Genomic DNA, 14581 nt, shown 5'->3' on the forward strand with positions numbered 1-14581 from the left:
CTGTTTGTGAAGAGCAAGAAAAAAATCCATCCAAACCACCCTAAGTATCCTAACAGCTTTCAGGCCCTTTAAAGGAGGGTCCTTAACATTTCCCCGTACCCCCCTGTCTGGGTTCAAACTTCAACTCCCAGGGTTCGCCCAAGTCCCACCCCTTGGCCTGTCATCTAATGAATATGCAAATACCACATAATTGGCAGCCAATGGCGTGGGTTCTGGTCACATGGTGCTCTTGGTAGGTGAGCGGACAGAAGTTGTGTGTCGGTGAACAGAGACAGCTCTCAGTCTGGGGCGAGCGCCAGAGTGAGCGGGGACGGATGCTCGGGCAGTAGTCCCTGCGGCGGCAGTAGTGGTGGCAGAAGACAGGAAGGGGGAGGGCCCCGAGGGCTACACACGCTCACACTTTCAAGTTCCCTTGGAGGGAGAGGAGGTGGGGCTGCAGAAAGAGGAGGCCAGGCGCAGTTCCATCCGTCCCGTCCCGTCTCCCAGTCTTCCTTTTGCTCTCGCACCCTGGCTCGGCGAGAGTTGTGGGTTCGGGTGGCAGTACGCGGCAGTTAGGGCACGAGGGCCAGTAGAGTGGGGAGCGGAGCCAGGGGTGCGGAGGAAGATGCCCATCCTGCTGTTCCTCATAGACACGTCCGCCTCTATGAACCAGCGCACTGACCTGGGCACCTCCTATTTGGACATTGCCAAAGGCGCTGTGGAGTTATTCTTGAAGGTAAAGGGAGGGGAGGGGAGAGATGGGGAGCGCTCCCGAGGGATGGCTGGGGGTGGATTTAGGTGCTTCTGTAACGTCTGTATCGCCCCCTTCTCCCTCCTTCCCTTCGCGGCCCCCTCCGTCATCCCTCGTCCCGCAGCTGCGCGCCCGGGACCCGGCCAGCCGCGGAGACAGGTACATGCTGGTCACCTACGACGAGCCCCCGTACTGCATCAAGGTAAAGGGGCCATCCAGGGGTTGGGGTGGGCGCCGACCGGGAGCGCGTCGGCGGGGACAGCTGAACCCCTCGCCCCCGCCCGGGATGGTCCTGCGTCGCCCGCAGGGCGTGAGGCGCGGGGGGCGCGAGAGGCGCGGGGGGCGGGCAGAGCGGTGCAGCGGCGGCTTCCCAGCGGCTGCGGCGCCCGGCCCGGGAGGGGGACGGGGGAGGGGCGGCCCCGGGGCCCACCCGCTGGAGGGCCGAGCCGGGGGCGGCGACGGCGCGGCGGCCTTGGAAGATGGCGGACATTTTGCTTTTGTATGAGCCAGAGAGGGAGACTGAGGGCGCTGCTGAGATGGGAAGGAGGGAGGGGAGGAGGAGGGGGAAGGAGGGCCGAGGCCCGGAGGGAGGCCGCGGGCCGGGCCCGCCCCTTCGGGGCGCACCCTGCGCGGCGGCGGCGACTCCGCCCCGAGGTGCTGGGGCTGGGCGCGCGGGCGCTCCCGGAGTCCGGCCCCTCCTCCGGTACCTCCTTCTCGCCCTCCTCCCGCCCGCCGCGGCTTCTCCTTCTCCCCCGCTTCCTCCCGCTCCCCCCCTTCCTGCGGAGAGCGTGGCGGAGCCCGCCGCCCGCCTGCAGAGCTGTGGCTCTCGCTTCTGCACTTATGTGGTCTCCAATCCGCCCCTACCCAAAGGCAAATGTGGCCGCCCCGCGAGCCTCCCAACGCCCCAGCCCCCGTGCCCGGGACACTCCTCTCATTTCTTCTCTGGAATCGGTGCCCTTAAGCGCGGCTCACCCTAGCTCCTGTTAGGGTTCCTTTGGGGACTCCGCGGCAGCCGCGACGGAGTGGGGCAGGGAGATGCCCAGTCAGAACCCACAAGGGGCAGAGCTTTTCAGGGACCTGGCCTACCTATTTACACCGCAAATTAGGTTTGTGTTAGCCACGTAGGGATTTGTTCGGGGAGAAGAAAGGAAGGCAGGGGAGGACTCCACTGCGCGCAGTTGCCATCGTCAGATTCCATGATTTGATCCACAGGATTCTGACCTCCAGGAAAAAAGTAGGGAGGACTTAACCTCGGTGGTGGGGTAGTTAATTTATGTTCCTAATAGTGAGGAGATAAAGAACTGCCTTGCCTGCAGTGGCCCGATAAAATGGAACTCAGGCTCTTAAATCAACCTGCATGAGAGTCCTGCTTGCATATTGAAATTTAAAAACTGTGTTATCATAATCCTTAACGTCTTTTGCTAGACGCCCTCTTTTTCTCAGAATTATGTTAATAATGCTGGAGAGGTGCAATCTGGATGTGTTGTAATCCGTTTCAGCCGAGTGTTTAAAATAATGGAACCTAACCAAGCTGAACAGCTGGCCAAAGAGTGCTCCTTCAGAAATAAAACCAAAGGGAGGCTTTAATTTTGTAACTCAAGTAGCCTCGGTTAACAGTTTCATTAGCTGGTTCCCCTTAAAACTGTTCGGTTTCGAAGCTTTGTTTTCATTTTTGATTTATCTATTTCGAAAAATGGAACAAGTAGACATCTTTCAAAACGCCATCAGCTTTTTAAAAAATGTCAGTTTCCCAAAAGGGCGTGACCATTTTTTCCACATAGAAAAGCAGATGTTTGTACAGAGTAAGTCTGAAAGTCTACACCCTTTGAGTATTAATACAGATAAGAACCCCCCGTTTGTACTGTGGCCATTTGAGGTCCTTAATATGAAATAATGAATAAGCTACAAAGCAGTGTGTCTTTTTTTTTCTTTAAAGGAATAACTTTTTACACATTTTTTGAATGTCAGGCTAGTAGGTTTAAAATGGTTTTTGATCTATAAAACCTTCATGGCAATATTTACAGAATCTTTGGAAAGGGAGCAAAATTCTACCATACTTAACCATCATCACATCTTTTAACCTAGCATTGCAACCACGCTGGAGATATTATTTTGTGTTCTGCTTTCTCCACCTATTTTGTCCTATGAATTATTCCAGGTTGCCACATAGTCTTCGTACTTAAAATTTTTAGTGGCTGTGTAACTTGTCCACGGTATATTAGAGGTTGCAAATAGTTCTGTGAGCAGCGGGGGAAAGTTGGGTTTTGTTTTTAGTGGACATTTCATTCCTTAACTCTTTTAATCCTTCCGTCTTACATACTACTTTTTTTTCCTACAGTAAAAAACATTCTTCCAAGTTGAGTTTGGTCTTTTCTTCTTATGTAGGTCAGATATGGGAAGATACTTTGTGTAATACTTTTAATTAATATACTAACTTCTTTGCTCTTTTTACTTTTCCAAGGTTATTCAGAGATTTAATTTTCATCTTGCATAACTGTATTTGCCGGGAAATGGTTAATGATCTTAATGGTGTTCTTGTCGTTTTGTTGTCTGTACCTGAATTACTGCTGCTAAGCCATACTTTGGTAGCATTTTCTTTTTCTGAGTCTCTTTCAGCCACTCCGTCCTGCCCACCGTCACCTCGCCCCTGAGCATGTGGTAATTATTTGTTCTTTTGATTTTAGGATCTAGCCATTTTGGAAGGTCTGAAATTTTAAAACATCTGCTGAATTTTTCTTGAAATTTAGCCTTTCACTTGTTGATAGCTGGGAGCCAGGAAAGTCGGTTGGTAACACTGATTATCAAAGAGATCTTTCTTTGATTGTCAGCAGGCATCTTAGTTCCTTCTTAAAACTTCACTCTTCATTGGTGCCTCTGGCCTTTTCCGCAAAGTGATAGTAAGTAGGGTTTTATTTGTAGCTTAGTTTTCTACAGAATAACATGAGTGTATCTGTAGCTTATTTTTTTCATCAGAATAACATGAAGTATATACTTTTCAGTTTCTCTACAGTTGGAGGCCCACTGTTTCTCTCTTCTCAAAATAACTACTGATTTCTCAGGTCTTGGTTGTAGCCAAGTCTAAACACTGCAGAGGGAATTTTTTTTTTCTACCAGAGGATTCAATTCTATTGGTGGTCCACCAGGCATGAGTTGTGCATTTGGTTGGGAGGTTTCTTCCCCCTAACAGGCGTGGAACTGTTCCCAGTATATCCACTTACAAGCTCTGACAATAAATCTTGTGAAAAGTTACAGTGACTGGTATTTTTACTAATGTGTACTGTCTAGTATGTGAATATAGTGTTTCACCTAGGACTTCGTAACTTCTTACTGCATACCCCTTAGGACGTGGCTGTGTGCTCTTTTAAAATTAGTCATCCCTGTTACTAGCAGCCAGCTTTGCATGGATGGAATTAGATTTGATTTGGAGACCATATAAGAAGTATAGGAAGTGCAAGCATTTTGTGCTACAGCTGTTTCAAGCATTACTTTGGTAGACAAGTTTTATGCATCGTGTCACAAGTGTTAACACTACATTTATACAATGGTATCTTTAGTGTACACAGCCAGGAAGAAACTCTGTTTAATATCTTAACATTTCCAGTACGTCCTGATAAGACTGATACTTGGTTTTTAAAAAGTGGGGGTTTTTGTGTAATAGTTCTTAATAGTTTTGGCTGAGGTTCTGCTGTCTTGCATGTTTTGTATTGCTATGAATCATAATTTCCTTTTATTCAGTGAATAGCAGAGGTAAGCTTGTCCCTGCTACTAACTGAGCAAATTGAAGGCACCAGGAAGAAAGTGAGCCATGAGATGGGAGTTTATAATAATATGACTACTCAAATAGTTGGGTGTTTGAAGCAACTTTCTTGAAATGATTGCTTTTCCATTGAAGGAAATGCTTTTTAAACAAAAAACCAAGTCGCTCTTCTGGAAATAGCTGAAACATGTAGAGTGGATGGATTTTTTAATATATAAATAGGAAGAGATGTTTCAAAGAAATATCCCAAGTCTGTAATTTTAAAACAGAGCATTTGGAAAAGTGAAAATTTCCCTTGAGTGTTGCTTTTTCATATCCTATAGCTAGCTTTGCTTACTGGTATCTGCATGCCTTTGTCAATGTATATCAGCACAAGGCAGCATTTTGGCTTACAGATTTAGGAAGTGAACATATGCTTTTAAAATGATCTCTGTTCCAAATATTTAGTGGTATTTTAGCTAAGATGTAACTTTTTTATATGCCCATGAGTATATCTTATGGACCTTATTTGGAAAAGGAACAACTTTCAGGGGAGCCTTTCACTGTGGTTGGAAGCTAAGAAAGTGCTTTTCAGTGAAGCAGTTACAACATAGCCTGGGACAATGGAAAGTGTATTTAAAACTCAAAATGCAACATAGGCAGTGCATTGACTATTATGATGAGTTACTTCTCTCCTGAGCTTGCTTGCTTTTCTCCTTCCTCATTGGCCATTTGAAGCATGTGATGATAGTTACTTTGAAATAAAAGGGGAGAGAAGCCATTAACAAATGAAAAGGCAAACTATTGAATGGGGAAATATTTGCAAATCAATATCCAAAATATGTAAAGAACTCAAACAACTTAACAAAAATACCAAACAGTCTGATAAAAAATGGGCAGAGATATTTTTTCCGTAAAAGACATACAGATGGCCAACAGAGACATGAAAAGGTGCTCAACATCACTAACCACCAGGGAAATGCAAATCAAAACCACAGTGGGCTATCACCTCACACCTGTTAGAATGGCCATCATCAAAAAGACAAGAGGTAACGTGTTGGTGAGGATGTGGAGAAAAGGAAATCTTGTGCACTGTTGGTGGGAATGTAAATTGGTATAGCCACTGTGGAAGACAGTATAGGGGTTCCTCAAAAAATCAAAAATAGAACTACCATAGGATCCAGTCCTGGGTATTTATCTGAAGAAAATGAAAGCACTAACCTGAAAAGATGTTCATTGCAGCATTATTTACAATAGCCAAGATATGGAAACAACCTAAGTGTCCATTGGTGGATGAATGCTTAAAGAGATTGTAGTGTGTGTATATATATATATATATATACACACACACACACACAAGGGAATACTATTAAGCAATTAAGAAAAGGAAATCTTGCCATTTGTAACAACATGGGTAGACATTGACGGCATTACGCTAAGTGAAATAAGTCGGAGAAAGACAAATATGATTTAACTTACATGTGAAATCTAAAACAAACAAACCAAGTTCATAAATAAATAGAAAAGACATGGTTGCCAGAGGCAGGGTTGGGGGCAGGCCGAAATGGGTGAAGGGGATCAACAAGCTCCCAGTTGTAAAGTAAGTCCTGGGGATGTAATATACAGCATGGTGACCATAGTTAATAATATACTGTATTGCATATTTGAAAAGTTGTTGTGAGAGTAGATCTTAGAAGTTTTCATCCTAAGAAAAAAGAAATAAAACTGTTACTGTGTATGGTGATGAATGTTAGCTGGACTTACTTGTGTTGATCATTTTGCAATATATACAAATATCAAATCAATATGGCATATACCTGAAACTAATATGTTATATGTCAATTATACCTAAATAAATAAATAGCAAATACAGACTTTTATCCAACCTATGAATTAAATATAGTTTACTGAAAAGAATTTTAGGAGTGAGGTACTTTGACTGGAAGCACTTTTCTTTATATAAGAGAAGAAGATGGAGGAATTAGAACTTCAGTGAAAGCAGCATATACAGATAACCCTTCATTACTCAGGTATATGCCACTCTATCTGTAGTTTTGTTTATTGTTTTATTTTGCAGTGAATGAAGTATTCTTTGTTTTAAAAAAAGAAAGAAAGAAAAGGGAAGAGTTACTGCTAGAAGACTAGATCTCTAGGCAAGGGAGGAAGTCCTTATCTTCAGACCAGGCACCAGCTGGAAGCTGACTGGGGAACGCTGACACAATTATGGAGTCCCATCTGTTCTGTATCCTCAGCCTTTCGTGTATCCATCCATTGTTCATTGCTCCTCCCTTGTTTCAACCTTCACCATTCCTCACCTGGATCGCAGTGGCAGCAGCCACTCAGTTGATCTCCCAACATCTGGTCTTGCTCTCCACTGATTCTTCCTCCTCATTGCCACTAGATTGATCATTCTTAAAATACAAAGTCATTCCTCACCTAAAAATCCTTCAGTGGCTCCCCATTACATTTTGGATTTAAAATCCAAACTCCTTAGCCTGGTCTCCAGGCCTCCTGATCTTCTGTCTTACCTTTCCAACAGTGTCTCACCACTCTTCTCCTGAACATCAGGCTGCAACCCCCATGAGCAATGAGGCCGCCTTCTGCAGACTCACTGTGCCTCTTGCTTCTGTGCGGTTGCATTGTTTCCTCTGCCTAGAACACACTGCTTGGCCTCAACCGTGACATGCCTCAGCTCTTCATTCTACATTCTCCGAAGTCATCCTATCCCTGTGCCCAACCCCCTACTCCAAACGGTGTAACAACTCCCACTGGGATCCCCTAACACTTTGTCCAGACCTTAGCTATAGCAATGAGCATGTTACATGATGAACATCAGTGCTCATGTTGGCCTCCTTCATGACAGCTCTTTAAGGGCTCATATTTGAGCTTACCTTTATTTGTACACCAGGTACCTAAGCGAATGCCTAGATTTTAATAGATGTTCAATAAATTGAAAAAAGATTTCAAGCAATATGTAAGTGTGATAGCTACCCCTCCCTCTCACTTCCGCTGTTCTTCCTTAGAGGGTGATCACCATTAACAATTTGATATGTTTAATGTTTAATACAGCTAGCATTTTCACTTAAGTTCAGCTTTATAATATAGTAGAATGGGATTTTTTACAAGAACAATGGATATGTGTCCCCTTTCTTTTGTTTATTGAAGTGTAACTTACGTACGGTAAAATGCATCAGCCTTAACAACTTGATGCATTTTTATGTCTTTATACATTCATGTAACCACTACCACAGGCCAAGATACAGACCAGCCCCATCAACCCAGAAAATGCCTCTGGCTACTTCCTGCAATCCCTTTCTCTCCCGCAGATAACCGTTGGTGTGACTTTTATCACCATTATGGAGATATGATCAAAATGGTGTTTCTGGAAAATAAGTCTGACAGTGGATTGCTACTACAGCAATGTAGGCATTCATTTACTATATGTTCATTGAGCACCCTCTATGGACCATGCTTTGTTATAGGGCCCAGCGGCGACACCAAGAAAGTCATGACCCAATGGGAGATCAGAATAGTAAAAGACAGGGTCCTAGTCATCAAGGGTCCTGAGTTTAGCCATTGGGAAAAGATGACAGGGGAATGTGGATTAAAGTATGGGGGAGAGGGTTCAAGAACAGCGAACTCCTAACCAACCAACTAGGGGTGAGGGAGGGAGGATGGGTGGACACAGTGACAATTCAGCTTATCTGGTCAAGATGGTAACTAGTTAAGACTGAACAGCAAAAGGGCTTTGAAAGCTACAAGCTAGAGTTTATTCATTTCTCCCTGGATGAAGAGCCTTGATGTGGATTTGGTTTAGGGCAAGGTTTGTTGTCCCCATGCTTGCTGGGTTATTATTACAAAGAAGCAGACGTTGAGATGGGCTGGAGGGAAAATGAAAGGTAGGGGAGACCCCAAAGCAGTTGAAACTCCTGGGTTTTGCATTAGTGCTGGCCCCTTGAAAGCTTTTGGCCTTGAGGTTGGGACTGGGGTGGGAGGGCTGGCAAGAGGACAGGGCCCATGTAAGGATAGGGCAAATTTTGTCCCTTTCAGTTGCCTTTGCTTCAGAAAGATAATTAGAACTGCTCAGGGGACAGGGTTCTTAGGTTCACAGAGTGGCCAAATAGGGCAGCTGTTCCTTATCTCAGGGAGAAATGTGCTTTCCAGAGAAGGGCAGGATTGAAGGACCCTCTGTATGAGGGCAGGGGTAACAATGTTGAAGAAGGGAAACCCCCTGATTTAAGTCCTTAAATGAAAAACTCTTTGTGAAATGGCCTCCAGTTCCCTTTTCCCAAGAGTGTAAATGAGAGATCCAGGCAATCCCTTTGTGTGCTATGGGAAGCTTGGAGCACACCATCTCCTGGATACAGTGTTCGGAATGGTGATTAGGTTCCCAGACCTTCCTCCCCAGGAAAGTCTTTTTAACCCTTAATGTCACTTAACCGGAGAACGGTTGTGTTTGTGTTCATGACTGTTCCTACTGGGAAATGGATTTGGGTTTCCAAGGTGATTTGTGAAAAACACACCCCTCCCCCACTTCTTACTCACACCTCAGGTGGACTGGTGGTCCCAATGAGGGGTGGGGACACTGGAAGGGCTCCAGCAAAAAGCAAAGAGAGTGAAGGGCTGAGGTGGCAGTGGGTGTAGGCATGGTGCCTCAAATATATTGGTCATAAGTATTTTAGCTTGGCTGTGTTTACACTGTTCTGTACAGCATCCACTAGCCGTGTGTGGTTATGGAGACTTGAAATGCAGCTAGTCTGAATCAAGATGTGCTGTAAGTGTAAATTAAACACTCGCTATATCTATAAAATATCTCAACAATTTTTATATTGATTCGAAGTTTAAGCAATAATGCTTTTTATATATTGAGTTAAATAAAATATAATAATTACAGCTGTTTCTATTTTAAAAAATATATATATGTAATATATTTACATACATCTAAATATATCATATGGTCACTAAAAAATATAAAATTATATATGTGGCTTGCACTATATTTCTATTAGACAACAGTGTTGGTCTGTATTCTTTCTTAAGACAGTTACGATGTTTATGTCCTAGAACTTGTTTCTGAAGGAGGATCCTTTCTCTTGAAGTTGTGTTTAAAATGGACACCACCATAATGGACTCATTTGTGCATGAAAGGTTATCATACAGTTCGGAATTGATGGGTTGATAACCCTTGGCCCTGGGGCGAAATATGAAAGCATCCCATTCTTGTTCGTATTGAAAGCCAGTTTGGTTGCTCAGACTTTTGGATGCAACTAGTGATCCAACTGGTTGGGTTAGAAGTTTTTTCCTGAGTTAGGTACAATAGAACATATATGTGAACTACTAATGTAATTACAATTATCCAGAATTCTGTTTGTAATATGTGCTCGCCAGTGGCACTAAATGTTCCATGCTTTTAGTGTTATTAGAAATATATAACATATTCCTTAGTAGATTTACATAGCTACTTGGCCCCAGAATTCCCAGAACAGTACTCATCAAGAAAGTCATGTTAAAGGATAAATTCTCTTGCTTGGCATAGTGTAAAACCTAAGAAACAAAGAGGGGTTTGTATCACTGCTCTTACTGAAGGCTTTCTTGATGTTCCCTAGCAAAGCCCTTGTCTTATATCATGGGAAATCATCAGTAGCATTAAAAGGCAGGGGGAGGTCCAGGTCCACGTGACAGGAGGGCTCCCATGATTACTACCTTCTCTAAACTCAGTCTTCCTAATGGGGATTACAGAAGTGACCATGATATTTTTTGTTACTGTATTGGCTCCCATTTAAGGAATAAATACCAATGTTTAATTCTGAGGCTGAGTGAAAGTATAGACATGCTGATGAATGGCGAGTATATGAGGTAGAACTGTATTATAGCCCTAGTTTCTTTAGAACTACCTAAATCCCGTCTTACAGTCAAAGGTGTTATCTGGCTTTTACGGATGTGATTTGACTTATATCTACTTCCTTCTAATAATGAACTATAAATAACTTTCTAAATATAGCAGCCGACATTTATTGAGTAATGCTTATGTACCTGGCAGTGTGCCAAGGAATATAAAGTATTTATTTTATTTATCTTCCCAACCAGCTTAAGTCATAAGTACTATTATTATCCCCATTTAACAGATCAGGAAACAGGTGCCCAGAGAGGTTAAGTAACCACAGCAGAATGGCAACCCAGGTCTATCTCTATTCCAGACTCTTCAGTAATGAGCCACTTCCCTTTTCCTATCTATCATGGTAGAACATTTCTTCTAATAACTCTCTCTGATATTTTCTCATTATGATATATGTCCTAGAGCTATGTTTTTTAGACAGAATTATCATGTTCTTATTTATAGTTGCTTTTGATATAACAGTGCTTGGTATTAGAGCAAGAACTCAGTGAATACAAATTATTACTGCCAGTGTTGCCATTTTTTATGATTTCTCTGACTGTTTCTTGGTGAATATCAGGGTGCATTTGTGTGTGGAGCTGTTGGTTGCAGCTAAGTTGCTGGAGCTTGGGATGGTATGTATGTGTTGGGGGTGGAGTTCGAGGACTGGTGGCCTAAACTGAGTAAACCCTACAGGAAGAGCCATAGGCTCTCAAAAGCAGCAGGGTGGTCTTGGGATATCTAGTGGCCTCCGGAAACTGATTTGCCATCTTCACTTTATCAGGTCTTCTGATAAATATTTTTCTTGTAGGGAAAAGAAAGGCATTCTGTGTACTCCACAGTAATCATTTAGTTTCTTCTACTCTATAGCCTGTGAGGGAGGCAGAGACGGTTTTGTAAAAGGCCTGAATGCGCCATACCACCTACGCAGAGTTTAATGTCTCAGCTTGTGCCTCACTGAAGGGTGCAGTCTTCATTCATTTCATCCAGATTTCCCATTTGCCTCCAGCTACCCCCGCTGCCAGGTCGCATTTTTTTTCTTTCCTGCTTAGGTGGGCAAGGGGTGAATTTCAGAGAAGGAATGGAGATGCTGTCAACTCAGCCCCTGGGGTCTTCACCAGAAAAGAATCAGATGAAGACTGTTGTGCTGATGTGTGAGATGTTTGTAGAAAAAGTAGAGTTCTGTTCTTAAATCGTATCCACCTGACTATAGTATTCATTAATGGCAGTTACTCTTTCATTATTTATATCCTGCCCTGTAGGTCTAATAGTTCAGCAAACTTAGTACCAAGCGCCAAACTCTGGACTTAAATGCTATTGAACAAAAGACTCAAAACATTTATGTTTGTGCAAGTGTGGAATAGTACTAGTGAGAAAAGTAAATATGATTTCTCGAGGTCTTAGGATTTACTATATAGCTACGTGGGCCAACTTACCAATGTTTATTCTCTTTGTTCTTGACTACATTTGAAACTGTTGATATACCTTCCTTCCAGAAACTTATCACCTCCTCTATTCTGTTTCTCCATCTCTCTCTATAATTCTTTCCTGATCTTCCAAATTCTTTCCCTTCGTGACTGCATCCTATGTCATTCATGGTTTCAAATATTCCTTCTACGCTGATGCCTCTCCGTCTTTAGCTTTTCACCCAGGCATCTCTAGCTCACTATAGGACTTCTCCATGTGCATGTCTCTCCTGACAGCAGCTCATAGTTATTATGTCAAAAAGACTTCCTGTGACTGTAAATCCTATCCCTTCTTCCACATTCCCCATCTTTTAGTCACCCAGGATCAAAAGCTAGGTGTGAATCAGCTTTGCTCCTGTCCTTCCGTCTTCTAAGGTGCATCATCACTTTGAAAAGTCTCTTACAATGTTTCTTCAACTCAGTTTCTGCTGCCATCATTTGAGTCCAAATTCCTGACCTTTTATGCTTAGACCACAATAACAGCCTTCTATGGGACTTCCCAAGTGCCCCACAAATCCCTACTCCCTACCCCCATCAACTGCTAACTTTCCAAAAAAAGCTGGTTTCTTCATATACCTCCCTACTCCCAAGCCTTCAGACTCCCCAAGCCTACGGATGCCACTCTTGAGCTCTCTGGGATCTGTTCCAGGTGTCTGTGTAAACTTATTTCCCATTATTTCCCCTCAAGAGTCCTGAGCTTCAGCCAGACCTGCCTCCTCCACCCCCTGAGTTGGTCTCCCCATTCCTGGTGCCAGCCCTTAGAACATCGTTAACCAGAGGAAGAGGAGTTACAGAGCCAGGGAGAGCTACAGGCCTGGGGGAGGAGAGAAAGTCCGCTGAAAGCATTAAGGGTATGAGAACGGGGAGGATGTGATAGAAGCTGCTTTATTTTTTAAAATGTTTATTGAAGTATAGTTGATAAGCAATATTATATTGGTTTGAGGTATATAACATACTCATTCAGCAGTTATATGTACATTATTAAATCCTCTCCCCAACTAGTATAGTTACTTCCTGCCAACATAGAAAGATGTTACAGAACTGTTGACTCTGTGCTGTACTTTCATCTCTGTGACTAATTTATATTATGATTGAGATTTTGTGCCTCTTTATCCCATTTACCTATTTCACCCACCTACCCCAATCTCTCCTATGATAACTACCAGTCATGCCTGAGTGTCTGTGAGTCTACTGCTATTTTGTTCATTTTGTTTTATTTTGTTTTTAGATTCCACATACAAGTGAAATCATATGGTACTTGTCTTTCACAGTCTGGCTTACTTCACTTACCATAATACCCTCTAGCTCCATCCATGTTGGTGCAAATGGCAGGATTTCTTTCTTTTTTATGGCTGAATAATATTCCATTGTGTATATGTACCGCTTCTTCTCTATCCATTCACCTATTGATGGACACTTTGGTTGCTTCCATACCTTGGCTATTGGAAATAATGTGGCAGTAAACATATGGTGCCTATATCTTTTCAAATTAGAGATTTTGTTTTCTTTGGGTAAACTCCTAGAAGTGGAATTACTGGGTTGTATGATATTTCTATTTTCAGTTTCTGAGCAACCTCCATACTGCTTTCTGCAAGTGGCTGCACCAGTTTACATTCCCACTAACAGTGTGGGAGGGTCCCCTTTCCTCCATATCCTTGCCAACACTTGTTACTTGTCTTTTGGATAGTGGAGATCCTAACTGGTGTGAGGTGATATCTCATTGATTTGCATTTCCCTGATGATTAGCAATGTGGAACATCTTTTCATGCACCTGTTGGTCATCTGTATTTCTTCTTTGGAAAAATGTTTTTTAGGTCCTCCGCCCGTTTTTCAATTGGGTTATTTGTTTTTTAGGGAATTGCGTCATATGAGTTCTTTATATATTTTGGATGTTAACCCCTTATCAGATAAATCATGTACAAATATATTCTCCCATACTGTAGGTTGCCTTTTTGTTTTGTTGATGGTGTCCTTTGCTGTACAGAAGCATTTTAGTTTGATGTAGCATCACTTGTTTTATTTTTGCTTTTGCTTTTCTTGCCCACGGAGATGTGTCCAGAAAAAAAGTGCTCATACTTATGTTCAAGAGGTTTTTGCCTATGTTTTCTTTTTTGTCTTTTTTTTTCATTAAGGTATTATTGATATACACTCTTATGAGGGTTTCACATGAAAGAACAATGTGGTTACTACATTTACCCATATTATCAAGTCCCCACCCATACCCATTGCAGTCACTATCCCATCAGTGAAGTAAGATGCCACAGATTCACCAATTGCCTTCTCTGTGCTACACTGTTTTCCCCGTGACCCCTCACACCACGTGTGCTAAACATAATACCCCTCAATTCCCATCTCCCTCCCTCCCAACCCACCCTCCCACACCCCTCCCCTTTGGTAACCATTAGTCCCTTTTTGGTGTCTGTGTGTCTGCTGCTGTTTTGTTCCTTTAGTTCTGCTTCGTTGTTACACTCCACAAATGAGGGAAATCATTTGGCATTTGTCTTTCTACGCCTGGCTTTTTCACTGAGCATAATATCCTCCAGCTCCATCCATGTTCTTCTTGCAAATGGTAGGATTTCTTTCTTTCTTATGGTTGAATAGTATTCCATTGTGTGTATGTACCACCTCTTCTTTATCCATTCATCTACTGATGGACACTTAGGTTGCTTTCAGATCTTGGCTATTGTAAATAGTGCTGCGATAAACATATGGGTGCATATGTCTCTTTGAATCTGAAAACTTGTATTCTTTGGGTAAATTCCAAGGAGTGGGAT

General features: G+C 42.9%; 1 protein-coding gene across 9 annotated transcripts in view; it reads left to right on the top strand.

Annotated features, from left to right (window-relative positions):
• The first annotated feature begins 222 nt into the window (after positions 1-222).
• LOC118929225 (integrator complex subunit 6-like) overlaps positions 223-14581 on the top strand; it is a 57021-nt gene continuing 42662 nt past the window's right edge. The window contains exons 1-3 of one of the 9 annotated variants that reach the window (XM_057495740.1): positions 223-300; positions 630-715; positions 855-932. In XM_057495740.1, the coding sequence (XP_057351723.1) occupies positions 644-715; positions 855-932 (150 nt within the window). In that variant the 5' untranslated portion in view covers positions 223-300; positions 630-643. The other 8 variants (XM_057495739.1, XM_057495737.1, XM_057495742.1 and 5 more) reach the window with 8 other exon arrangements.

Source organism: Manis pentadactyla, chromosome X (genome assembly GCF_030020395.1).
Source record: "Manis pentadactyla isolate mManPen7 chromosome X, mManPen7.hap1, whole genome shotgun sequence".
Taxonomy (NCBI): Eukaryota; Metazoa; Chordata; class Mammalia; order Pholidota; family Manidae; genus Manis; species Manis pentadactyla.